Genomic DNA, 27593 nt, shown 5'->3' with positions numbered 1-27593 from the left:
AGAGGAGCCTGGCAGGCTACAGTCCATAGGGCTGCACAGAGTCAGACACGACTGAGTGACTGCATGCAAGCATGGCAAGTAGGGAGTGGGTAGTGATTAGGAAGGGAAATTCAGAAGGCTCTGGACTGCTGAAAATATTCTTTCTTGACCTGGTTGTGGGTTATAAGGATATATTCATTTTTAAATAATTCAATGAGCTGCATACATTTATGATTTGTGCATTTACCAATATGTGTATTTTATTTCAAGAGGACATTAAAAATATTCCCATGAATCAAATTAGAATGGTTTCTACAAGGGGACCAGGAATAGAAAATGGGTATAAAAGAGAATAGATGGGTAGGTAGGTATGGGTGGCAGATAGAGTTTTCTGGAGTTTTATCCTGTCTAATACAGACATAAGTTACAGGTGGTTATTTAAATTTAATTTTCAATGGATTAATTAAATTAAAAATTCAGTTCCTCCATTACATTAGTCACATTTCAAGAGCTCAATAGAGGAACTTCCCTGGTGACCCAGTGGCTAAGACTTCAAGCTCCCAATGCAGGGGCCCAGGTCCGATCCCTGGTCAGGGGACTAGACCCACCTGCCACTACTGAGAGTTTGCATTGCTACAACTAAAGATCCCTCATGCAAAGATAGAAGCAAAGATAGAAGATCATGCATGCAGCAACTAAGACCCAACACAGCCAAACAAATAAATAAAAGAAAAAATGTTTAAAAGAGCTCAATGCATACATGGAGCTATTGCCTACCACACTGGACAGCCCAAAACACAGAAGTTTCATCATCACAAAAATAGTATAAGTGGACACATATAAGATCTCCTGGAGAGGACTTCCCTGGTAGCTCAGTGGTAAAGAATCTACCTGCCAAAGCAGCAGAGGCGAGTTCCATCCCAGATCTTGGAAAATCCCACGTGCTGTGGAGGAATTGAGCCCATGAGCCACAACTACTTAGCCTGTGCTCTAGAGCCTGTGCTTTGCAACAAGAAAAGCCACTGCAATGAGAAACCTGTGCCTTGCAACTAGAGAGCAGCCCTGATTCCCTGAAACTAGAAAGAAACCCACATAGCAGTGAAGACCTAGCTCAGCTGTAAAAAAAAAAAAAAAAAAATATATATATATATATACATATATATATACATTTAAAGCAAAGACATCACTTTCCCAACAAATGTCCATCTAGTCAAAGCTATGGTTTTTCCAGTAGTCATGTACGGATGTAGGAGTTGGACCATAAAGAAGGCTGAGAGCTGAAAAATTGATGCTTTTGAATTGAGGTGCTAGAGAAGACTCATGAGAGTCCCTTAGGCAGCAAGGAGATTAAACCAGTAAATCCTAAAGGGAATCAACCCTGAATATTCATTGGAAGGATTGATGCTGAAGCTGAAGTTCTAATACTTTGGTCACTTGATAGGAAGAGCTGACTCACTGGAAAAGACCTTGATGCTGATTGAAGGCAGGAGGAGAAGGGAGTGACAGAGGATGAGATCATTGGATAGTATCACTGACTCAATGGACATGAGTTTGAGCAAACTCCAGGAGATAGTGAAGGACAGAGAAGCCTGGCGTGCTGTAGTCCATGGGGTTGCAAAGAGTCAGACACGACTTAGTGACTGAACAACAACAAAAAGATCTGGAAAAAAGAGGCAGTTAGAGAAATAAGCAGAGAGAGAATCTGAGGAACACCAATGTTAAAAGAGTTATTGTAGGAAACAGACCAAAGTAACACAAGATCCAGAAGAAAGTGATATGGAAACCAAGGCATTCGAAATTTTTAAGGAGGAAGTGTTTGTGTCAAATGTTACAGAGGAGCTACATTGGAGGGTTTAGCAGACGATTTCAATGCACATGGAAGTCAGATTGTGGTGGGTGAGAGAGACATGGGTGGGGAGGTGCAGAACAGGACCATAGATGTAGCAGGTCTGAAGTTTCAAGCGGGTAAAACAAATAAAGGGAGCTCCTGTAAAGCAAGGAAGTGGATGGCCAGTGCCACGTAGGAGGAATAAGAGAGATTAGCCTTACCTCGGGTTCTTGGGAAATGACACATGCAGAAAAGGATATCTAGATTCCAGGCCTGGAGTTAGCAGGTAGAACATGATGAAGAGTGGAAGGAACTGCACTGGCAAGATGAAAGTTGCCGGAAGTGGGGCATTAGGACTTCAGACAGCCCTGCCAAGAATGTGGACTTGCATTCACAGGAACAGAGAGGCATGGAATGTTCTTGAGCAAAGGAGGAAGAAGGTCAAGTTTGAACCTCAGGGAGCTTAGTGGCAAGATGGAGGAATCCCCAAGGAGGTGTAAAGATCCCTTGTGGGATCCAGAGCATGAAAGAATGAAGTTCAACATTTCCAGCAATTTTGACCTCCTTGATCTGAATGTACTCTGAATTGAGCTGCAGAATAAATTCTCTCCACCTGTGCTCTGGATCTCCAAAACCCAGACAAGCCAGAGGGCCCCAGGGGTCTCCAATGGTATGACCAACACAGGTCTGCCCCCAACAGAATCTGTCAGCAGGGAGAGGCCAGAGGCTCAGACACACAAACACCCCCTTGTTTGGGCTCAGCCCAGGACTGCTGGTGCAGGACGGATGTGATTTTACTGACCGCAAGGAACTGCCCCCACAGGTTATCTCGGGGATCACCAGTGGGATTTCTGAGAATTTGATATGGCATGGAGTAGGGCACAAGGTGTGTCATAGCATACCCCCCTCCATACACACCTACCGCACTCATATCCCTTGGGCTCTGAGAGGAAGGAGAAGGTCCCAGGGGTGTCACATCCTAAATTGTGGGGACTTTCCACCACCACCTCACTTCTGGGGACTCTGCAGAATGCAGCCATGGATTTGGATGGGGGAAGGCTCCTCTCTGGGTTAATCAGGGGAGACCTCAAGGCTTAGAGATTGATGTGAAGAATCACCTTGGGTCTTACCCTAATTCTCTGCCCCTCAGCCCTTAATTCTCTGGATGTCTCAGGCTAAATGAGGGGTATCTATCTGATATAGAAGATCTGACATTTTTGTTTGCAAATAGCTCTTTCCTCCTTAGGACTCGAAGCAGCGCCTCCTCCCAATCCTTTCCCTCAGGACCCAGGAAGCCACCACACAAAGCTCTCATTCCCCATGCATCCCCTCACCCCTACCTGTTTCTTGATACCTTTGGCTCTCATTCAGTCTCCTGTTTGCTCACCTCATTTTCCCGGTTGACTTTGGGTTTCAGTCAACTCTGAGTCTTTATCTCTCCCTCTGGGAACCTGCCCTGGGTGGGGGCTATGACAGCTCCCACCCACCCTGGCCGCCTGGAGGCCCAGGCCTTGTGATAAGGGAGGAGAAGTCCTGGGGGCAGCAGCTGCTGGGGTGTTGTCTGAGAGGACAGCCAGGCTTTGCAGCTGCTGTTCCCAGGGGAGACTCCCCAGCAAACAATGAGTCCTGAGGCTGGGAGGAGGAGAGCAGGGCATGGGTCAGGCCAGCCCCTTGGGAGGAAGTGACTCCATCTCTGAACACCCATACCTCCTCTCATCTGTCTCTGCTTCTGCTCCCCTAGATGTGACCTAGAACTCCATCTCCCATCCCAGGCAGATTTTGGGTTGATGGGGGCACCACATCACCCAAAACTTGTTCAGCTAGACCCTTCTCAGGAAAATAAAACACCTCCCAGAAAACAAATTCTCCAGAAAGCAGAGCCCATTGTCTATGTGGAACCAGGAAACAGTGGCCTCCATCCTTCTTTGCAGGCAGCTCCAGCCCCTGCATCCCAGCTGCTCCCCACCTGGGGCCACACCAGAAGAGCCTGCCTCCCTACTACAGTCCTTGAGAGTTTACAGTATCCTCTGGGAGACAAATAAGCCCAATGAGGCTATTTCTGATGTTCCCATTTTGCAGATTAGGTACCCAGGAGACCCTGTGGTTTGGGGGTGGAGGTACTGTGTCCCACTCCACAGCCCTGGGTCAAGTGCTCAGATTCCTGCCCCCACCCTGCCCCCACCCCCCACATCTGACCTCCCCCGCTCCCCACCCCCCCACCCCCCCCACCCCCACCCCCCCACCCCCCCCCCCCCGCCTCGAGTGACTGGAAACAGGATATGGATAGCTGGGGGCCAGAGAAGAGCTTGAGGGGACTGGGGACCCGGATGTGAGTCCTTCACTATTGTTCCTGGCAGGAGCCAAAAGGAAAAAAAAAAAGCAAACAAATCTAGCCATCAAACCAGCAAACAGGACCAAATGCCACTTTCAGCTCCTGCTCCCTGCCGTCTGAGAGCCCAGGTCCAGGCCCTCAGCACCCTGCTCCCCAGCTGTTTCTCTTGGGGACACCACCCTGCCAGGACTGAAGTCTCTAGCAGACTCCCTAGGCACAGCCACCAGCTGTTCTCACACCCTTCTCAGGAATCAGGCATGCAGGCTTGCCCTCACCCTTCACAGGCCTCCAGGGTGCCCATTCCAGCTGACCCTGGGGTCAGAAGCCTCCTCCAGGAAGTTGGCACCATCTGTGTGGCAGGTGGCCCAGGGTGTGGCCTGAGGAATTAAGAGACTCCACTATATAGGCCAGCCCAGAGGCCATTCCCACAGCTCCAGGAACCTGCAGGTGAGAGAGGCCGCGTCACCTTTAGAAGCAGGACATCAGGTCCCCTACCCTTGCCCCTGGCTCCAGGCCTCCCCATCTCACCCGCTACCAGACCCACAGGACATCCGACTCCTGTTCTGCCCTCCCTGCCCAACCACCAGACCCACCAGATGTCCAACTCCCCTTATACATACGTTGGCCCTTGGACCCAGCTCACCTCAGCCTTCCTAGTGCCCAGGTAGCCCTTGTCCAGAGACAAGGCACTTTTGTCCTCTGACAGAGGGACAGATCCGCCTCCCATGACCCCCTCTCTTCTCCCACTGCAGACATGGGTTCCCTGCGGAGCTGGTGGATGCTTTGGGCCGGAGCAACCCTCCTGTGGGGTAAGTTAGACCGAAATCCCATCTATGTCCTGGTTCCAGACTGAAGAACTCTGCCTGCCTGAGTCAGCACCCTCCACTGGAGCCACCTCTGCAAACCCATCTCCCAGTGTGACCTCAGGCTAGCTGAGATTGGGAGAGAGGGCCGTTAAGTCAGGCAGAGAAATGTGGTGGAATTCACCCATCCTCTGTCAGTTCTGGAGGGAAGCAGGTAAAATCTTTAGTCCCTGAATTCAAGTAGGTAAGAATTGCTACTTTCTTGATTTTCTGCAGCTCAACTCAAGTTTTGACTTAGAGCCTCATTCTGTGGAGGTGATGGAAGATTTCACTAACATCATTTGGAGGGGTGGGCTTGGTGCCTAATTCTCTAGGGCTTTGTCCAGGACTAGAGTCCTACATAAAGCCAAAGTTCGGGGGACGGATGGGACATCTGGGGCCTCTAGTTACCAGTCAACATCTATTTAGGTTACTCTAGTTACATTCATCCCCCTGATCCCCTGGTGCTGTGGGACACTGGGATGTTCTTCAAGGCTCCCCTTATTCAGCAGACAGTCCCTCTGTAACCCCCCACAACACTCTCTAAGACCCCATAGAGTGATCTCTCTCTTCCTCTCCCCGTCTCCTCTCAGCCCTGGAGGATCTCTTCCTTGATGGAGGTGTTGAAAAGTGCCCACTCCTCTCTATTGCTAGGAGACATTTTGTCCATACTCTCATAATCCCCTTTTACCCTTCACACTCATGCTTCATCCTGTGAACACAGAAATCACAAACTGGCACCTGAGGTTGGGCCCCACAGTGCAGTATTTGTTTTATTTATTTGTCTGGCTACACCGGGTCTTAGTTGCAGCAAGTGGGATCTTTAGTTGCACCACTTGAACTTTTAGTTCCAGCATATGGAATCTAGTTCCCTGATCAGGGATTGAACCCAGCCTCCGTGAACTGGAAGCTCGGAGTCTTAGCCACTGGGGACGTCCCCATACTGCTTACTTAAAACAATTTTGGATTGGAAATTTCACACAGAAATTCAACTCTCCAATTTCTTTTGAAAAATGGTAAGATCTGACATTTTTAAGGGAGAACCTATAAGACATCATAACCACAACAGATTAAAGCCAATAGCAATGCGTATGGCATATGAATGTTCTAGCCCCACAGTCGCCCCTTCTGTCTCACACATTTATGTCTCTTGTTGGGCCCCATCAGCATTTGAGCCTGAGAGCCCTGTCTGAAGTGTTCAGGCTTCTGGAAGGCAAAAGCCAGAAAGGTTGGTAGGTGATCACTGCGTGACTAAGGGAAAAGGAGAGAGAAGAGAGAAAACAGAAACTCATGTTAATGTTTCAACCTGCGAGCCAGGCACAGGGCAGGAGGCTGCTTCTCTGACACGGGTAGGGGGGATTGGATAAGGAAAGACCCACGACTGCATTTTCTCACCCCAGGGTTGACCCAGGAGGCCTCAGTGGACCCCCAGAGCAGCGGGGGTGAGGAATTCCTCACGGCCTTCCTGCAGAACTATAATCCCGGGTACAGCAAGGCCTATCTCTACCTCCTCCTCTCCAGTCTGTCGGACAGCCTCACCTCAGTCTCCATCCTCAGCCGGGCAGATGGCACCACACAGAAGGTCACTGTCAGGCCAGGGCAGTCAGTCTTGGTCAACATCAGCGCCAAGGCTGAGATGGTCGGCAGCAAAACCTTCCAGCATGCGGTGGTGGTCCGCGCTGACCGTGCCATCTCGGTGCAGGCGGTAAACGCTAAGCCCAGCACGGCGGATGTGACACTGCTGAGGCCTGTCCGCGCCCTGGGCACTGAGTACTTTGTGCTCACGCCCTCCAGCCCTTCGTCCAGGAACCTCCAGGAGTTTGCTGTGGTGGCGGGTGCAGCCGGTGCCTCTGTCAGTATACGGCTGAAGGGGTCGGTGACATTCAAGGGCAAGTCCTACGCAGCAGGCCGTGTCCTGAATGTGACCCTGGACCCCTACCAGGTGGCCCAGATACAGAGCACATCTAACCTCTCGGGGTCAAAGGTCACTGCCAGCAGCCCCGTGGCTGTCCTCTCCGGCCACAGCTGTGCCCAGAGAAACTCGAACTGCAACCATGTGGTAGAGCAGCTGCTACCCACGTCTGCCTGGGGCACCCGCTACGTGGTGCCCCCTCTGTCCTTCCACAGCCAGCATGATGTGATCTACGTCATGGCCAGCCAGGCCACAAGGCTGACCTACCACCTGGGGGGCACCGCTGGCTCCCGGGGGCTCCAGGCAGGCAACGTGGCAGAGTTTGAGATCCAGCAGTCCCGGCCACTCTACCTGTCTGCAGACGTGGGCATCCAAGTCCTGATGTTTGGTGCGGGTACCACCAAAGATGGAGAGACCTATGACCCCCACCTGGTCCTGATCCCAGACGTGGCGGCCTACTGCCCTGCCTACGTGGTGAGGAGTGTGCCAGGCTCTAAGGGTGTGGCCCTGGTGGTGGCGCCAACCAAGGCTGCTGGCGAGCTGACCATGGATGGGCAGAGGCTAGGGGCCAAACTCTCCTGGGCCGCTGTGCCAGGCAGTGAGTTCTCATATGCCGAACTGGACTTTGGCACAACTGACAGTGTCCATGTGGCCGAGGCCGCTACCAGCTTTGGGCTGCTCACCTTCGGGCTATACCAGGACGTGAGCTTCGGGACAGCAGCTGCCTGTGGCCGGAGTGAGTGACAAAAAATGACCTCTGACCCTGTCCAGATGGTAACCCTTTTGCCGACTCTCCTGCCTTTTCCCCTTTCCCATTATCTCTGTGCTCATCTGTGGTTTCTGGGTCAGCTGAGCTGCCTCCCACTTACCTGAATCCTCCCTGCCATCCTTCCTTTCCTTAAGCCTTCCCAGGTCCTCCCTGTCCTCTTCCCCCCACCCTACCACAGAAGCAATTCTCTAAATGTTTAGCAACTGGCAAGACCCAGAGTCCCAACCAGTCTGCAGAGATACCAGACACAGCTCTGCAGCAGGGTTCTAGAAGCCCGCAGGGTGTCTGGCATCAGCCCTTTTTCTATTGCTTTTGTGGAAGGAGGGGGTCTGGGGAGAGCCAGGGTGCCAAGAGGAAGGGATCTTTACGGGCTGGGATCAGGTCAGCAGTTTCTTACCAACCAGCTTGAAAATATTTTGTTATTCTAGCAACTGATAGACAACTATGTGTGTGTTCAGTCACTCAGTCATGCCTGACTCTTTGCAAACCCATGGACTGTGCCTGCCAGTCTCCCTTGTCAATGGGATTTTCCTGACAAGAATAATGGAGTAGGTTGCCATTTCCTCCTCCTCCAGGGGATTTTCCTGACCCAGGGACTGAACCCTCGTCTCCTGCATCTCTTGCATTGGCAGGTGGATTCTTCACCACTGAGCCCCTCTGGGAAGCTACAACTATACCAGTTACTAACTCCCTCCCTCACACATACACCTCATATATGAAAGCCAAACTCAGGAGATCTAAAAGTATTAATATAATAATGATGGATACCGTGGGGGGAGTATTTCTCAAAATACCAGGGACCACTCTAGGGACCTTGTATGTGTTAACATAGTTCATTTCTAGGATCCGGCCCTGTGTGTGCTTGGGGGCCCAGCCTGTCGAGGAGTTGCCACCAGGCAGTGCAGCGTTTGAGGGCACGGATGCTGAAGCCAGACTTCCCAGGTTGAGATCCCACCTCTGCCTGTGTGACCTGGGGCTTGTGACTTCACCTCTGTGGACCTGTTTCCACATCTGCAAAATGGGAAGAACGCCTGCACCCCTCACGGGATTGTGAAGTGACAGTGCAATAAGTTAACGCAGTGGAGCCTTTAGGGGGCATCAGGCTAGTGAGCAGGGCCACGCAAGGGTGAGCCATTATTGTGAGTAGTCAGAAGGCAAGAGCTTTTGAAGACCAGGGGACAGGGGAGGAAGAGCTGTTTCTTCCTGTGTGGGCCCCCCTCCCGAAGCAAGGATCCTAGACACGGGTCCCCAGCACTCCTGTCCACCCTCCAGGGCATGGAAGCCACTCAGCTGCAAAGGGCCACTTTGGGCTTGATTAGTGATGGGGAAAAGACAGGTGAATGTTAATAACAGATAATAACCTCATTAACACCAGAGATCAGTTCCAAACCCTAACTTATGTTTTAGCTTATTTAAACCTGGCCACTCTCCCCTTCCCAACTGTCCCTGTGAAGAAGGTATTACTATCACCCCCATGTCACAAGTGAGGAAACTGAGGCACAGAGAATTTTAAATTACTTTCTAGCGTCACACAGGTAATTAGTTGTCCCAAGATTCAAATATAGGCAACCTAACTCTGCCATTTCCATTCTGTTGAACAGTCTGTTTTCCATTTTCTATCTTTATTTTATTTTTATTTTTTGACTACACCGCACAGCATGTGGGACTTTAGTTCCCTGACCAGGGATCAAACCTGAGCCCCCTGCCTTGGAAGGGTGGAATCTTAACCACTGGACCACCAGGGAAGTCCCCACTTTCTATCTTTAAAAAAGGATTCCTTAACCTTTTACCCTGAGTGGGAAGGTAGAGGAAAGGGGGGAAACAGAGAGAAAAAACAAAAATGAAGGCCTTTCTGTGATTGTCCCTGCCAGTGGCTCTTCACCACCTTCCAGTTCCTCGGGGCTGAGCCATATTAAACTGGGGAACCACCAAACCTAGGAACAATCAAGCCTGAGCCGCTCTCTCCCTATGAAATTCCAGACTTCAGTCTCCCCACTTCTTGAATGGGTGGCTGGGCGTCAGCCACCCAAACTCCCCAGGGCAGGAGAACTCCAGGATTCCCACTGGGTGGACACTCCTGATTCTTTCTCTGTGGCCATCCTCCTTCCCTCCCCAGCCCAGCGGTCGCTGGAGAAGACCCCCTGTGAAGGCAAGCAGTGTGCTGCCAGGCAGGTCTGCAAGGTGGTAAATGGGCAGGCCAGGTGCGTGGCCCCCGTGGCTACCTGCCGTGCCCAGGGTGACCCCCATTATACCACCTTCGACGGCCGCTACTACGACATGATGGGCACATGCTTGTACTCACTGGCGGAGCTGCAGAGTAACGATGACAGCCTGCCTGCCTTCAGCGTCGATGCCAAGAACGAGCACCGAGGCAGCCGCCGTGTCTCTTACGTGGGCTTGGTGACCGTGCGCGCCTACAACCATGCAGTGTCACTGGCCCGAGGGGAAGTTGGCTTCGCCCGGGTAAGGATCCAGAGGAGCCATCAGAGTTTAATACCCAGGAGCCGCCTGCCAGTCAGATGGAGGAGGCAATGTCTGGGTGTTGGACCCCAGACCCAAGCTCTTTGCCATGGGGTGGAGGGTGCAGAGAAGTGGGCCAAGGGCGTGGGGGCTGGGGAAGGGGGATTTGAAAACCAGTGGCAGAACCTTAAAATCCTTTTGTTCAGCAATTCGATTTCTAAAAGTTTTAAGAATGCTCAGAGATATGGTTAGAAAAACAGGTTTATGCCAATGTGTTTATATTATTGTATCAAGAAGGCAGTGAGGGTCGGGGAGAGAAAGAAGACAGATATCCAACAATGGGAATTTCTTAAGTGACCAAACCCTAAAATTTTAGTGAGTACCTACTATGTGCTGGGTTTGTTTCTTCGCACTTTCTATTGTATTAATGCATTTAATGCTAACGGCAATCTATGGAGGTAGGCACTATTAACACTTTTTGATGAGGAAACTGAGGTCCAGAACAATGAATGACTACTCAAGAGCTTCAGGCTAGTAAGAGATGGAGCTGGGAACACCAGCAGGGTAGCTCCCAAGCCTGCATCTTAACCTCTAGGCTATTCTGCCTCTGGTAAATGGATCGCTACTCAGCCAACATAAATAACAGCAATCTAATAATAGGAAAATAAATGAGGAGTGATTTTTTTCCTACTATATTGCTATGAACATGCTTAAACATCCAGAAAGATTGAAATCGTTGTACAGTGAACACTCATTTGCCAGTTGCCTAGATTCTAAACACTTTACTCCTCTTAGTTCATCATACATCTAACATCTGCCTGTCCCTCTGTCCACTCAACAATCCCTCTTTTTATTCACTTAATTTTAAAGTTATTTTTAATTGAAGGATAATTGCTTTACAATGTTGTGTTGGTTTCCGCTGTATAACATGGTAAATCAATCAAAACTATATGTCTCTGTATATGTACATAGACATTTGTATATATAGTCCCTCCCTCTAGAGTCTCTCACCACTGGCCCACAATCCCACCCCTCTGGGCCATCACAGAGCGCCAGGCTGGGCTCCCTGTGCCGCACAGCAGCTTCTCGCCAGCTGCCTGTTTTGCCTACGGGAGTGTATATAGGTCAGTGTTACTTTCTCAGTTGATCCCACCCTCTCCTTCCCCCACTGTGCCCACAAGTCTGTTCTCTATGTCTGTTATCTCCATTCCTTCACTGCAATTAGGTTCATCTGTACTGTTTTTCCAGATTCCATATATATGCTTTAATGTATTATATTTGTTTTTCTTGACTTACTTCACTCTGTCTAACAGGCTCCAGGTTCACCCACCTCACTACAACTGACTGCAAATTTGTTCTTTTGCACTTGAAAGTAAGTTCTAGACATCAACGCACTTCATCCCTAGAGATTTCAACATGTATACCATTAACTAGAATATAATATTTTTACATTTTTGTTTACCTTTGAGATAAAATTTAAACATAACGAAATCCACGCATCGTAAGTGGACGGCTCACTGAGTTTTGATGAATGTGCACATCTAAGCTCTGTCAAGGTACAGAACGTTTTCATCCTTCTGAAAAACTCCCTCATGTCCCTTCTCAAACAATGGCCAACCCACGCATAGAGGCAATCATAGTTCTAACTTTTCTCCACCAGAGATTACTTCTGCTGGTTCAAGAACTTCATAGTAACGGAATCAGCCAGTGCAAGAAGCCTTTTGTGGAAGGCTTCTTTAAGCTCAGCATAGTAGTTTCAAAGTTCTTCCCTGTTGCTGCAATTAATTTTTTAATAGATAAAGCATTCACAGCTCAAAACAAGAAGGCACGTTGTGAAAGGTCCTGCTTTTACCCCCATCTCCACCTGCTTTCCCCTGCTCCCCACAGGTAACGACTTTTACTGATTTCTTGAGTGTTCATCTAGGGTTTCTTTATGCCAATACAAGTAAATATAGACACACATTCTTACCTCTCCCCTTTGTTAGCAAACAGTACTGCACGTGGGCTCTGTTCTGCACTTGACTTTGCCCTGAACAGTGCATTCTGGAGCTGTTTCCTCAGTGGGGAGGGAGCCTCCTCTTTCCTTTCTATAGCTGCACAGCCTGCCATTGGCTGAATGCATTATGGTTCCTTTTGCTCAGCCCCCTGTGATTGGATGCTGTGTTCATGATGGTGAGCACTACTGCCCTGAATATTCTTTTTTTAAAGTTATAGTTTTTAATGGAGATCTCTTTTATAAAATTTATTTATTTGGCCGAGAGGCATGTGGGGTCTTAGTTCCCCAGTCAGGGATCAAACCTGCGCCCTCTGTAGGTTTCGACTTTTTAAAAGTCCATAGAAGTACGGACTTTTAACCACTGGACAGCCAGGAAGTCCCCATGAATATTCTTGTACTTCTCTCATCTTATGAGTGTGCAGGTGGATCTGTGAGATCAATAACCGTGTGGATTAAAGCAGGTGTTTTTGAGGTCTAGATAGGTTGAACACAAACTCAGGGGGACCTCAGATCCCTTGAACTTATGTCCAGGATCTTGTATCTGCTGTGTAGTTTTTCAGAGAGATGAACTATTACTTTGTCAGATCCTTACAGAGGTCAGTGACTTAGCAAAGGTTTAGAGTTACAGGTAGAATGATGCTAGGATGCCCACAAGACTATTTTAGAGACAATAGAGGTTCATGAAATGGTGACTTCAGATGGGCTCATTATTTTTAAAAAAATGTATTTAAAAGTAGAAAAAGAAACTTGCATGATGCATAAATATGTGTGTGTGTGTCTGTAGCAATATAGGTGGTTTTCTCTTTTCTCATTTTTAATCATGTGTGCTCTTGAAGTTTTCTGTACTGAACAGATACTACTTGTGTCATGAAAAAATGAAGACCCCTGGTCTTAAGCAAGAGATGGATTTGGACAGTGGTCCCTGGACTGAGAGCCTGTGAATGTGGGCTGTCTCAGTCACTGCCTGACATAGACTTGGACACACAGGAAGACTCAGGGAGGCATTGCTGACTGAATGAATGATGTCTTACCTTTGACCTTGCTCATGCTGTCCTCTCTGTCTGTTATCCCTTGTTTTACACTCCATCTACTTGGCTAAGACAAGACTGTGTGAAGAAAGAATCAGAAAGAGATGCTCAGGAAGAGGAAAATGGTCCTGGGGACAGAGAGAATACATTCCTTATCTCCCAGCTGGACTCTCTGTCTCCACTAAGGACATTTGCAAAGGAACACCTCTCTCCCTCTTGGTTTCTGTGGCTCTCTCTCTCCCTGGTCCTTTACAGCTCAGTTCAGTGTCCCTTCCTCCAGGAAGCCTCTCCTGACCTGAAAATTTAGGTCTGCCCTTTTTCTAGGCTCCTGCAGCCTCTTATTTCTCCATCGTCCCAGCCCTGATCACTAGGATCTGTCACTATCCAGTGACAGGTCTGTCTCCCCCAGTGGAGTGGGATCTGGTCATCAATATATCTCCAGGGCTCTCCCAGGCCAGGGCCAGGCCCAGAGTCAGTGCCCAGTGAGTGTATACTTAATACAGCAGTGCCTAATTCACTTACTGAGTGCCTGCTATTCTGCCAGGCACTGTTCTCGTATCTGGAGATGAAGCAGTGATTGAAGGAGACCAAAACCCCTGTCCTGTGGAGCTGACAGTCTAGTCAAGTTAGAGACGATAAACATCAGATTAGCGCTTCTCTGGTGGCTCAGTGGTAGAAAACTTGCCTGCAAAGGCAGGAGATGTGAGTTCGATCCCTGGGTTGAGAAGATCCCCTGGAGGAGGAAATGGCAACCCACTCCAGTATTCTTGCCTTGGAAATCCTGTGGACAGAGGAGCCTGGTGGGCTATAGTCCGTGGGGTTGCAATGAGTTGGACATGACTTAGAGACTAAACAGCAATAAACATCAGATAGTTGTTGCAGATGGCATTTTAGAAAGTTAGACACTAGAGGGAAAAAATAGAGCAGAGAAAGGGAACAGGGACTAAGGAGGAGTTGCCATATAAAATAGGGTGCTTGGGGATGGCCTCCCTGAGATGGTGACATTTGAGCAAAGTCTTTGTAAGAGGCAAGGGAGTGAGCCATGTGTATTTCTAGGAAAAGAACCTTTTGGGCCAAGGGAAAGGCAGGAGCAAAGATGCTGAAGCTTGATGGGTGGCACTAACAGGAGGGAGGAATCCCCATGTGGCTAGAGGAGGGACACGTGTGGGAAGAGATGAGGGGCTGAAGGCCAGACCACACGGGGATCTGACCCTCCCCTCCTCGTTCCCTCCGCAGATCGACAACCAGCGTTCACGCCTGCCTGCCTCCCTGTCTGGGGGACGCCTGCGAGTGTACCAGAGTGGGACACGGGCCGTGGTGGAGCTGGATTTCGGACTGGTGGTCAGCTACGACTGGGATGCCCAGCTGGCACTCAGCCTGCCCGTGCGCTTTCAGGGCCAGGTGCGTGGACTGTGTGGCAACTATAATGGTGACCCCACTGATGACTTCCTTACACCTGACTCGGAGCAGGCTCCCGATGCTGTGGAGTTTGCCAGCAGCTGGAAGCTGGATGACGGGGACTACCTCTGTGAGGATGGCTGCCAAGAAAACTGTCCTGCCTGCACCCCAGAGCAGGCCCAGCACTATGAGGACAGTCGTTTCTGTGGCATGCTGACCCAGCTCAACGGCCCCTTTGCTGCCTGTCACGAGGCCCTGGACCCCCAGCCCTTCCTAAAGGAATGTGTGTATGACCTGTGTGTGGTCAATGGGGATCGAGCCAGCCTGTGCCGTGGCCTCAGTGCCTACACCCAGGCCTGTCTGGAGCTTGGCATCTCTGTCGGGAACTGGAGGTCATCAGCCAACTGCCGTGAGTGATGCCCTGGTGGGGGCTGGGAGCATGTGGTAGGAGGAAGGGGTGCCCCCTGCATCAGAGCATTGACTGTGGTCCAGCCTGGAACTGGACGATGCTGAGGACACAGCAATGGCCAGATGGCCAGGCTCTGCCCACAGTGAGCCTAAAGTTGAAGCAGATGTAGCACTAGACAGTGATGGTCCAGAGTGGTCAGGGCTGGGATGAAGGAAGTTCAGAGGGGCTATGCGAGACCAGAGAAGCTTCCTGACTCAGCCTGTGGGGTGACGGAGACTCTCCTAGATAAAGGGATGCCAATCTGAAGCCTGTAGAAAGGATTAGAACTAGATGGGAAAGCAGGGGGCAAGCAATGGGCTCCAAGCTGAGAGAAGGACATGTGCAAAGGCTTGGCATGAGGTGTCCCAAAGCAGACATGTGAATATCACTTCACTTATAACCCTTCCATGACTCTCCGACATCTTCTGGATAAAGTCCAAGCTCCATAGCCAGGTATCCATTCACTGAATCATTCATTCACTTATATATCCATTAATTCATTCATGCATCCCCTAAACCCCTATCTGGCTCCACCCCTGTGTTAGTGATGGGCATAGTGGGGACCAACACACACTTGCCTCTGCCGTTGTGAGGCTCCCAGAGAAATGTTCAGGAGGCAGAAAGCCCAGGGCAGGAAGGAGGAGAAGGCTTCCAGGTTCAGGACTTGAGACAGGGACTCCGGAGAGGCATAAGTCTGAGGGAAACACTGGGGCCATTTGGGGTTTGTCTTGGTCACTGCTGTGTCCTCACTGCCCAGTAAACACCACCATCACCACCAGCACAACCATCACCACTGAGTTTCCCAATGCCTGGTGCAGAAGAGGAACCAGTGTATTCGTTTATCTCCCCATTAGTTTTCACAGCATTTCCTGGGCATTTCCTGGGCATTTCTTGTGGGCCAGGCCCTGTCCTTGGTGCTGGAGATTCCACCATGTTTGAGACAGATCAGGTCCCCACTCTCATAGAATTTATAGTCCTAGCAGGGAAGACAGACAGCAAGCCATAAACTGTGGAATATCTTCAGAGAGCAAAAGAAACAGAATTCATGGGATAAAAGTAAATGGGAGGCTCAGGAAGAGAGTTCTCAGGGAAGACCTTTGTGAGGGAGTGCCTTTGGAGCAGAGACCAGGATTAGGGAACAGAGTGAGTTAGCAATGACGCTCTGCATGGGATGTCTCTACATAGAGGAGGCTATTATTATCCCATTCTGCTGATGGGAAAACTGAGGCACAGAGAGGTTGGAGGTGTCTGCTCATAATCACACAGCTGAGAAGGGGAGAGCTGGGATTTGAACCCAGGCCGTCTGGGTTCCAGGAACCTTCTGCATGCCTTCAATGAGGAAAGGCTAATACAGTACAGGCAGAGGGGAAAAGGAGAGGGGGGAGTGTGAGGACCCGAGAGGAGGCCACCGTGCAGGGTGGAGATAGCCAGAGGCAGACTGGAAGGAGGAGATGAGGACAAGGAGGTGAGGGGGCAGACCATGGAACCTGGGGAGCCTCATGGCCAATAGGAGGACTCTGGCTTTTAATCTGAGCAAGACGGAGCCACCAGAGGGCTCTGAGCAGGAGAGGGGACTCAAGTGTTCACAGATCCCTCTGGCTGCAGGTGAGGAACAGGATGAGATGTAGGATGGGAGCAGCCGGGAGACCAGGCAGGAGCTGAGAGCTGACAGCACCAGGGTGGGGACTGTGGTGCACGGAGAAAGGTCAGATTCCGGATCGCTCCTGAAGATGGAGCTCACAGGATTTACGGACAACTTGGTTGTTCGGCAGATAAAGAGGAGGGAATCAACTACATTTCAGGTTTGGGGCGTGAGCACCCAGAAGGATGGGCGTCCATTAACTAAGATGGGGAGCCGCGGGTACGCAGTGGCTTGGGGAGGGAGGACCTAGCACGTTCCCGCAGGCCTGATTCACTCTCCCGTGTCCCCGCAGCCCTGTCCTGCCCAGCCAACAGCCGCTACGAGCTCTGCGCCCCGGCCTGCCAAGCCTCCTGCAACCCCGACGCGGCGCCGTCCAACTGCTCGGCGCGCCAGTGCGTGGAGGGCTGCGTGTGCCTCGAGGGCTTCGTGGAGAGCGGCGGCGCCTGTGTGGCGGCCTCGTCCTGCGGCTGCATCTACGAGGGCCGCCCGCTTGCGCCCGGCCAGGAGGTGTGGGCTGACACCACTTGCCAGCGGCGCTGCACCTGCGACGCCGCCACAGGCCAGGTGCGCTGCAGCGACACGCAGGGCTGCCCGAAGGGCGAGCGCTGCCTCGTCCAGAACGGCCTCCGAGGTTGTTACCCCGACCGCTTCGGAACCTGCAAGGGGTCCGGGGACCCGCACTACGTGAGCTTCGATGGCCGACGCTTCGACTTCATGGGCACCTGCACGTACCTGCTGGCTGGCTCGTGCGGCCAGGCCTCAGGGCTGCAAACCTTCCGGGTCCTGGTGGAAAACGAGCATCGGGGCAGCCAGACCGTGAGCTACACGCGCGCCGTGCGGGTCGAGGCCCGCGGCGTGAAGGTGGCGGTGCGCCGGGAGTACCCTGGCCGAGTGCTGGTGAGCGAGGGGCACCCGAGGCTGGCTGGAGGTGCCGGAATCCCCCTTAAAGAGGATGGGTCTGGTGGAGGATGGGGGTCTGTTAGAAGACCTGGTGGTCAGTAGTTAGGCCTGCCACCCCCCACAAGCTGGGCAGTGCTGCCCCTTCCTGGCTGTGTGTCTTTGTCTCTTGGAGCCTCAGGTTTGTCCTCTGACAAATAGGATAATAAGATGGTGCCTCCCCAATGGCTGTCGCTTTATAAGGTGGTTGTGGAGATTTGGCCAGTTGTTATTTGCAGAATGTTTAAAAGAGGCATTGGCACCCAACAAGTATTCAGTAAATATTGACTTCATGTTTTATTGCTATGAACCCTCCAAAGGTAAAGATTTGGGCTTTCTCTGGAGGACAATTGATATTCAGATAGTGAGGTGACCTGAAAGGTCCGGAACAAAAGTGTGTTGGCAGGGAGGTGTTGCAAGGTGTAGAGGGTGCTTACAAATGCGCCCACAGGTCATAGGTTTCTGGACAGAGGGTTCTTAAAGAGACAACCACCCAGCAGAAGTCAAGAACCACTGATTTTTTCTTTAAAAAAGATGAAAATTGAGAAGCAGGATTTCTAAAGATTTACAGTGATAGTTGATAATTATTATTGAGCAGTTTGAGGCAGTAGCCCCTGCCTTAGGGAGGAGAAAGAACTGGAAATGGAAATCCAAGAGAGTGTTCCATGTGCCAGACACTGCACTAAACCCTTGACAGGCCTTAACCTGTAATCCTCAGAACAGCCTTAGAATAAAGGAATTCTGCCCACAAAGCCTAGTGTTTGGAATAGAGAAATTGTAGCTAAACAGAAGGCATAATTTTAATATTTATATTCTCATTTATTTGAGATGACATTTAAGCTGAGTCTTGAACAATAATAGCCAATATATATACATATATATAGATAGAGAGATAGAGATATGCGTGCATTATAGTCACTCAGTTGTGTCCGACTCTTTGCGACCCCGTAGACTATAGCCCATCAGGCTCCTCTGTCCATAGTATTTCCCAAGCAAGAATACCGGAATGGGTTGCTACTTCCTTCTCCAGGGGATCTTCCCGACCCAGGGATCTAACCTGCATCTCTTATGGCTCTTGCATTGGCAGGCAGATTCTTTGCCACTGAGCCACTTGGGAATAATTTACTTCTCTGTGTTAAATGCTTGATGTACAGTAACTCATTTGTTAACCTCTGTAACAACGCTGTGAAATAGCTAGTGTTGTTGGAGGAGAAAACTGAGGCTCAGAGAAGTTAAGTCACCTATTCAAGGTCACACAGCTAATGAGTGGCAGGGCCAGGATTTGAAGCCAGGCTGTCTGGCACCAGAGTCCATACTCTTAACCTCTACATTCTGTTGCTTTTCCTGAATAAAGAGATGGAACAGGCAGGGAGGGAAGCGGATGGAAGAGTGTTCCAGGGAGAAGGAACAGCAATTGCAAAGGCTCTGAGGCAAGAACAAACATGAAGGGTAGAGGGACAGCACGGAGGCCAGCAGGGCTGGAATGGAGAGAGGGAGGGGAGGGCGAGGGAGGGGATGATGTCGGGGATGGTTATGATGGAGGTTTTAGATTTAATCTGAAACCTGAAGGATGAGGAAGAAGCCACCAGGTGAAGAGTGGTGGTTGCCAGGCAGAGGGAACAGCAGGTGCCAAGGCTGAGGCTGGACTGAGCTGAAGAACAGGATGGAGCCAAAGAGGCTGCACCTGAGAGAGAGGCTGGGGAGGTGGGGGAGAGAGGCTGGTGGGGGATGAGGTCAGAGAGAGGGGGCAAGCAGGGCCTGGTGGGTAGAGGGCTTGATTTTAAACTGAGATGTGAAGGATAATGGGGAGGGAGCCAGACCAAGAATGAGGATGTGGGAGAGAGTAGGTGTGTTGCAAGCATAGTGTACAGTAAGTGCAAAGGCCCTGAGGCTGGGCTGAGCCTGGTGAGTTCAGGAGACTGTCAGAATGCTTGCGTGGGGACTTCCCTTGTGATCCAGTAGTTAAGGCTCCATGCTTCCAATGCGGGGGGCCTGGGTTCAGTCCCTGGGCAGGGAACTAGATCTCACATGCCACAACTAAGAAGCTGCATGGCACCACACTATGGCCTTTTAGGCCATTCATTAAGGAGTTTGGATCAAGGCTGACACCTAGAAGGTGAAGTAGAGGTGGCTAAATAAAGAGTGATGGGTGGTATCCCAGATATCCCAGGGAGAGGTCACAGCAAGTGCAAAGGCCCAGGGGTGGGGGTGCACTTGATCTGCTCTGGGAGACAGCAGGGAGCCCAGGGAGGGAGGTGGGAGGTGGTGCCGGCACAAAGATGGACAGGAGCCACAGTTAAGCAGGATGTTCTAGGGAAGGGGCTTAGATTTAAGCCAAGTGCTAAAGGATGGAAGGGAAGCAGCCAGGAGAAAAGTGGTAGGCGGTGTTCTTGGCAAAGTGAAAAACCGCTAAAGTTAGACTAAACTAGGAGAGCTGGGCGACTATCAAAAAAGCCAGTACCTTCGTCATTAAGTGCCTCTTTCAACCATACCAGAGTTTATGCTAATTAGGTGAATCAGGGCAGGTCCCTAGGTAGCTTCAGAGTGAAGGCTCAGTTGCCTGTCAGGAAAACCAAGGTGACTGAGGTGGGGTTAGGTGACTGAGGTGGGACTTTCAGTCCCGACCCTGGGCCTCCAGTGGGGAGAGAGGACTTGGAGACTGAGCTTAAGCAAGTGGCAGATGACTTCATCAACCCTGCCTACGTCATGTAACCTCCGTAAAAACTCTGAACAATGAGCACTTCCTGGTTGGTGAACAATCAGTGTAGATACCTGGGAAGGAGGTGCACCTTGACCCATGGGATAGAAGCTCTCATGCTTGGGACCCAATATTCCTGTTAATCTGGCTCATCATTTGTACTGTTTATAATAAAACAATAATCATAAATGTAGTGGGAAAATGGTGGCTTCCCAGATGGCACCGTGGTAAAGAATCTGCCTGTCAATGCAAGAGATGTGAATTCTGTCCTTGGGATGGGAAGATCCCCTGGGAATGGCAACACACTCCAGTATTCTTGCCTGGAGAATCCCACGGATAGAAGAGCCTGGAGGGCTACAGTTCGTGGGATCACAAAGACTCGGACATGACTGAAGCGACTTAGCAGGCATGCACATAGTAGGAAAAAGAAAAAAAAAGAAGAAATAAAGCCAGTGTGCGTTAGGAGCAGAAAGAGTGAGGAGGAGAGTGGGAGAAAGGTTAGGTCAGGGAGGAAACAAGGGAGACAGAGCCTGTAGGTTTTGAAGGCCATGGGTTAGGGATTTAGATTTAAGCAAATACTTGAAGGATGAAGGGCTTCCCAGGTGGCGCTAGCAGTAAAGAACCAGCTTGTCAGTACATGAGACGTAAGAGACCTGGGTTCGATCCCTGGGTTGGGAAGATCCCCTGGAGGAGGGCATGGCAGCCCACTCCAGTATTCTTGCCTGGAGAATCCCATGGACAGGGAGGTGGACAGTGGGCCAGGTAGAGGGAACAGCAAGTGCAGAGGCCCTGAGGGGCATCAGGAGAATATCGAGGAGCCCAGCAGAGCCAGAGCTGAGTGAGTGAAGGGAGGGCCACAGAGCCTCGACTACCCTGACCTCTTGGTCCTCTCCCATCTCTCCCCAGGTGGACAATATCCTTCAGTACCTGCCCTTCCAGGCGGCAGATGGGCAGGTGCAGGTGTTCCGCCAGGGCCAAAACGCTGTCATCCGCACGGACTTTGGCCTGACAGTCACCTACAACTGGGACGCCCATGTGACCGTCAAGGTGCCCACCAGCTACGCTGGGGCCCTGTGCGGGCTCTGCGGGAACTTCAACGAGGACCCAGCTGACGACTTTGCTCTGAAGAGTGGAGGCCAAGCTGCCAACGCACTGGCCTTCGGAAATAGCTGGCAGGAGGAAACGAGGCCAGGCTGTGGCGCAGCCCAGCCAGGCGACTGTCCCAAGCTGGACTCCCTGGTGGCTGAGCAGCTGCAGAGCAAGAAGGAGTGTGGGATCCTCGCTGACCCCAGTGGTCCCTTCCGGGAGTGCCACCGAACGCTGGACCCACAGGGTGCTGTGCGCGACTGTGTCTATGACCGCTGCCTCCTGCCAGGCCAGTCCGGGCCTCTGTGTGACGCACTGGCAGCCTACGCTGATGCGTGCCAGGCTGCTGGGCTCACCGTGCACCCCTGGAGAAGTGCGGAACTTTGCCGTGAGTACCGAGAGTGACAGCTGGGGGGCTTGGCCTTATGTACATTCATTAATATATAGATAGCATTAAGTCACTTAATTCTTATAACAGCTCCATGAGGTAGGGGTGTGGTTATACCCATTTAACAGATGAGGAAACAGGTTTCTACTTCATTGTCACTAACTTACATTTAAATGGGCCATGTGTGGCTCTCGGATTGGACGGACAGTGCAGAGAGAGACTTGATTGGGTTCAGTTTCAGGGTTTTCTGTTTTTGTGGAAACCCCTGTTTTATAATCTGAGGTGGTGAGTTTGGAGCGAGGAATGGGGATTCTTTTTCACTGTTTTCTTTACCACCCTGGACAAATATTTTAATTTTCTATAGAATTACTACCACCAGTACTACATTACTGCTATAGAACAAAGAAGCTAAAAATACTGCATTTACAAATACATTGCATAGATTATAGAGACACATGCCTATGCATGTTTAAAATATATATCACAGATCCACAACTTGTTTCCAACTTGAATAAGGTCATTAAAGACAGTACAGATGACCCCAGACCACAGTTAAATTGGAATAGAATCTTAATTATCAGGATTAGATTAACTGGGATGTAATGTTTCCTGGGCCCCGCTGAACTGAGGGGCTCCTTGCCGCCGGACTGCTTATACGTGTGAGTGTGTGTGTGCATATGTGCATGCACATGTGTGTCAGGAGGTCTTCGGTGTCACCGGGGAGCAAGGCTGCTTCGTCCTGACGGCCCCTTTCCCTGCAGCGCTGAGCTGCCCATCCCACAGTCACTACGAGGAGTGTTCCTATGGCTGCCCGCTGTCCTGCGGAGACCTCCCGGTGTCCGGGGGCTGCGGCTTCGAATGCAAAGAGGGCTGCGTGTGTGACGAGGGCTTCGTGCTCAACGGTGAGTCCTGCGTGCCGCTGGCCTCCTGCGGCTGCGTGTACCAGGGCTCCTACTACCCGCCCGAACAGACCTTCTACCCGGGACCCGAGTGCGATTCCCTTTGCTACTGCGAGGAGGGCGGGCTGGTGTCCTGTGTGCCGTCCAGCTGTGGCCCACACGAGGCCTGCCAGCCGTCCAATGGCGTCCTGGGCTGCGTGGCTGTGGGCTCTACCACCTGCCAGGCATCCGGAGACCCCCATTACACCACCTTCGACGGCCAACGCTTCGACTTCATGGGTACCTGCGTGTACGTCCTGGCTCAGACCTGTGGAACTCGGCCTGGCCTGCCCCAGTTTGCTGTCCTGCAGGAGAATGTGGCCTGGGGCAACGGGAAAGTCAGTGTGACCAAGGCGATCACCGTGCAGGTGGCCAACTTCACCCTGCGGCTGGAGCAGAATCAGTGGAAAGTCACGGTGAGAACAGCCCAGAACGTGAAGGGGAGGGGTCTTCGGTAGAGGGAGGTCTGTGGGTGGGAAGAGCACAGCTCTCAGCTGAGGGGCGGGGGGCACAGAGCTCTGAGTAGATGTGGGGGGCATGGGGTCCCCCAGGAGAGGAGGTGCCAGTCAGAGCCTACAGTGGGGAACCAAGGAGGGCGGAGACCTTGGGGACCTGGGCCTTCTCCTATGTGGCTCAGTCTCCCCTCTCCTTGCCCTTTTTCTTTTTTTAAATTTGTTTATTTATAACCGTGCTGAGTCTTGGTCGCTGTCCACGGTCTTTCTAGTTGTGGCGAGTGGGAGCCACTCTCCCTTGTGGTGCTCGGGCTTCTCATTGCAGTGGCTTCTCTTGTTTTAGAGCACAGGCTCAGTAGTTGTAGCACACAGGCTTGGGATCTTCTTGGACCAGGGATTGAACCCGCGTCCCATGCATTGGGAGGCGGATTCTTTATCACTGGACCACTGTGGAAGCCCTCCCTGGCCCTTGATTATCCCCTCCGGACACCCCCCAACCCCCTCCTCCCTTCCACTCCACCCTCCGCTCCACCTGCCCCTCCCTCCTGGTCCCTGCTGTCCTAAGAGCATTACTCCATTGAGACCTATATTCATTTCCTGAGACTGCCGTAACAACTCACCACCACCTTGGTGGCTTAAAACAACAGAAATTTATTTTCTCACAGCTGTGGAGGCCAGAAGTCCAAAATCAAAGTGTGGGCAAGAGACTCACCCGCTCCAGGGGTTCTGGGGGAGAATGCTCCTCTGCCTCACGCCGCTTCTGGGGCTTCCAGGTGTTCCTGGCTTGTGCCCCCATTGCTCCAGCCCGTCTTCATTTTTCACACAGCCTTCTCCTCTGGGTCTCCCTGTACCTTCTCCTCTTCCTGCTCTTTTAGGGACATTTGTCATTGGATGTAGGGTTCACCCTAATCCAGGACGATCCCATCTCAAGATCTCTACCCTAATTACCTCTCCAAATATGGTCATATTCTGAGGTTCTTGGCGGACTTATCTTTGGGGAGCCACTGATCGACCCACTATGAACCCTATTATTATGCCCATTTTACACATATGGAAACTAAGACCCAGAGAGGTGAGATCCCATGGATCTTCAGTGTCAGGCAGGGGCCTGATCTAGGATCTCGAAGCGTACCCTCTGAAGCCCCGCCTGTCCTGCCTCCCAGGTGAACGGTGTGGACAGGAGGCTGCCCGTGGTGCTGGACGAGGGCCGGATCCACGTCTTCCAACACGGCTCAGACGTCGTGATCGAGACTGACTTCGGCCTGCGTGTGGCCTACGACCTCGTGTACAACGTGCGGGTCACTGTCCCAGGCAACTACTACCAGCAGCTGTGTGGCCTGTGTGGGAACTACAACGGCAACCCCAAGGACGACTTCCAGAAGCCAGATGGCTCACAGGCGGGCAGCGCCAATGAGTTTGGCAACTCCTGGGAGGAGGCGGTGCCCGACTCACCCTGCCTGCCGCCCCCCACCTGCCAGCCGGGTGACAAGGACTGTGACACGGAGCTGGAATGTAAACCCGAGCTGCAGAACAAATATGAGCAGCAGGAGTTCTGCGGGCTCCTCACCAGCCCCACAGGGCCCCTGGCCGCCTGCCACAAGCTCCTGGACCCCCAGGGCCCCTTGCAAGACTGTGTCTTTGACCTCTGCGTGGGCGGTGGCAACGAAAGCATTCTCTGCAGCAACATCCACGCCTATGTGAGTGCCTGCCAGGCAGCTGGAGGCCACGTGGAACCCTGGAGGACCGAGTCTTTCTGTCGTGAGTGAGGGGCAGGGAGGGGGAGGCAGAGACATGGAAGGGGCAGACCCTGGGCTCCAGCACCTCTCACTCCCAGGGCCCTGACCTGCACCCCCTCTTTGCAGCCATGCAGTGCCCCCCCAACAGCCACTACGAGGTCTGCGCAGACACCTGCTCCCTGGGCTGCTCGGCACTCAGCGCCCCCCCACAGTGCCCAGAGAGGTGCGCCGAGGGTTGCCAGTGTGACTCCGGCTTCCTCAGTGACGGCCAAGGCTGCGTGCCCATCCAGGAGTGCGGCTGCTACCACAATGGCATCTACTACGAGGTAGGGACCCTGCCGTCCCGGGCAGAACGGGGGCTGCCTGCTGGACCCCCTCCCGCAACCTGTCCATTTGGCCTCCTGAAATTCTCTCCTATCCGTTCCTCTTCCCCTCGCCATGGCCCCACCATGGTCCAGTTTGTCCACTTTTGCTGTCTCTGGTCTACCATCCCCACAGTAGCAAGTAAGACCTTTCTAAATACGAGCAGAGGTCCCGCAACTTGAGGTCTTCCCATTTGGCGCCAGTGGTAAAGAACCTGCCTGCCAATGCAGGAGATATAAGAGATATGGGTTTGATCTCTGGGTCGGGAAGATCCCCTGGAGGAGGGCATGGCAACCCACTCCAGAATTCTTGCCTGGAGAATCCCCATGGACAGAGGAGCCTGGCGGCTACAGTCCATGGGGTCACAAAGAATTGGACACGACTGAAGCGACTTGGCAGACATGCGTGCACCCACAACTTGAAACCCTCCCTTGGCTCCTCAGGTCAAGTTTTGGCTTTGTATCCCAGGTGTAGATTTCAACTTTGTTATACCAGAGGCTCACTCCCTCTGTGTCCCTCTCCCATGCTCAGAGTTACTGCTTTTCCTTTGAATGTGTGTTATGTAAAGTCTGTCTCCCTTAAAGGTCTGAGAGCTCTGTCAGGGCAAGAACCCTCTCTGTTTTCCTCCTCATACGAATAATAATAGTAGTACAGCAAACAGGTAGATGGTGCTTGCTATGTGCCAGTCACCGCTTTAAGTGCTGTGTAAACAACACACATATGTGTGTGTGTTAAGTCACTTCATTCGTGTCCAACTCTTTGTGACCCTATGGACTGTAGCCGCCCAGGCTTCTCTGTCCATGGGATTCTCTAGGCAAGAATATGAGAGTGGGTTGCCACTTCCTCGTCCAGGGGATCTTCCCGACCCAGGGACAGACCTCGCATCTTTTATATCTCCTGCACTGGCATGCAGGTTCTTTACCACTAGCGCCACCTGGGAAGCCCACAGTATATGTGCATTTTATTTATTCATGTATAATAGATATAATGTTATATATAAACCTTTTACTATAAAAATTTTCACACTGGCAAAAGTCAAGGGACCAGTATAATAAATCTCCCTGTACCCATCACTTGGTTTCAAAAATGATCAACATTTTCCCAGTCTTGTTTCATCTCTACCCCTGTTTCCTCTCCAGTCTGGATATTTAAAGAAAATCCCTTTTCATTTCATCTGTACTTTATATGTATTATTAACTCAGTTATGCTTTAATAGGGCTTCCCTGGCGGTGCAAAGGTAAAGAACCCGCCTGCCAATGCAGGAGATGTGGGTTCTACTCCTGGGTTGGGAAGATCCCCTGGAGGAGGAACTGCCAACCAACTCCAGTATTCTCGCCTGGGGAAAATTCAGTAGACAGGAGCCTGGCAGGCTACAGTCCATGGGGTTGCAAAAGAGTCAGTTACGACTTAGCGACTAAATGACAGCAATTGGTGCTATTATTACCTGCAACTTACAGGTGAGAAAACTCAGGCATGACAAAGCTCAATTTGTGCAGAGTGATGTAACTTGGAAATAACAGAAACCAGCTTCAGACCCAGGCAATCAGCTCCAGATCCTATGTTCTTAATTCCCACATTACACTGTTTCTCTCATACAGCAGACAGTTAGTGGAAATTTCAGAGTAAATGAATGAGTACATGAATGAAAGCGAACGAATGAATGAATTGGACCCCAAGGCCATGCTGTGCTTTAGTTTCACAGATAAGGGGCCACCCTGCCGGAAGATGTCCCTTTTACATCCTCCGGACCGCCTATGCCTGGAACACCGCAGTTGCCAGAGTCAGCCTGGCCCTGACAGCCATATCTTCTGTCCCCACAGCCCGAGAAGGTGGTACTCACTGACAACTGCCAGCAGCAGTGCGTGTGCCAGCCCGGAAAAGGCCTGGTGTGCCAGAACCACAGCTGCAGTGACGGGCAGGTTTGCCAGCCCTCGGGAGGAGTCCTGAGCTGCGTCACCAAAGGTGCTGGGTTGGGGCCAGGGAGGGTGCAGCGAGGGGGACAGAGGACAGGGACTCCGGATCTGAGGGTGGCATCACCCGGATCTTCATGGTGGCAGGCACAGAGGACTCACAACTGGAGTCTCAGACCTGGGGACCCGTAGGCTAGGATTCCCGGGGCAGGGGCAGCGGCCCTCCAGGCTGGGAGGCAGGGACTCTTATGGTAGAAAGCAGTCAGTGGGAACCCTCAGGAATCGGTTTCCCCAGGCAGACAGCAGAGACCCTCTGAGTAAGGCAGAGAACAGAAAACTTCTTCTCTAAAGGGCCAGAGGGTAAATATTTAAACTTGCAGGCCATATGGTCTCTGTCCCTACTGAGCTCTCCCTTTGCAGCACGCAATCAGCTGTAGACCGTGTAAGTGAAG

General features: G+C 51.5%; 1 protein-coding gene across 3 annotated transcripts in view; it reads left to right on the top strand.

Annotated features, from left to right (window-relative positions):
* Positions 1-27593, top strand: part of FCGBP (Fc gamma binding protein) — a 59230-nt gene that overhangs the window by 11464 nt on the left and 20173 nt on the right. The window contains exons 1-11 of one of the 3 annotated variants that reach the window (XM_086352526.1): positions 4555-4586; positions 4892-4948; positions 6382-7629; positions 9779-10125; positions 14383-14953; positions 16927-17531; positions 21175-21742; positions 22504-23096; positions 24296-24890; positions 24995-25194; positions 27052-27193. In XM_086352526.1, coding sequence (XP_086208652.1) covers positions 4894-4948; positions 6382-7629; positions 9779-10125; positions 14383-14953; positions 16927-17531; positions 21175-21742; positions 22504-23096; positions 24296-24890; positions 24995-25194; positions 27052-27193 — 4924 coding nt within the window. In that variant the 5' untranslated portion in view covers positions 4555-4586; positions 4892-4893. Of the gene's footprint in view, positions 1-4554; positions 4587-4891; positions 4949-6381; positions 7630-9778; positions 10126-14382; positions 14954-16926; positions 17532-21174; positions 21743-22503; positions 23097-24295; positions 24891-24994; positions 25195-27051; positions 27194-27593 lie in introns of those variants that run through there. The other 2 variants (XM_086352524.1, XM_086352527.1) reach the window with 2 other exon arrangements.

Source organism: Bos grunniens, chromosome 18, assembly GCF_055505025.1.
Source record: "Bos grunniens cultivar Pamir isolate PY7600 chromosome 18, Bosgru_T2T1.0, whole genome shotgun sequence".
NCBI classification, from domain to species: domain Eukaryota; kingdom Metazoa; phylum Chordata; class Mammalia; order Artiodactyla; family Bovidae; genus Bos; species Bos grunniens.
This window is presented reverse-complemented; position numbering and strand designations above follow the sequence as displayed.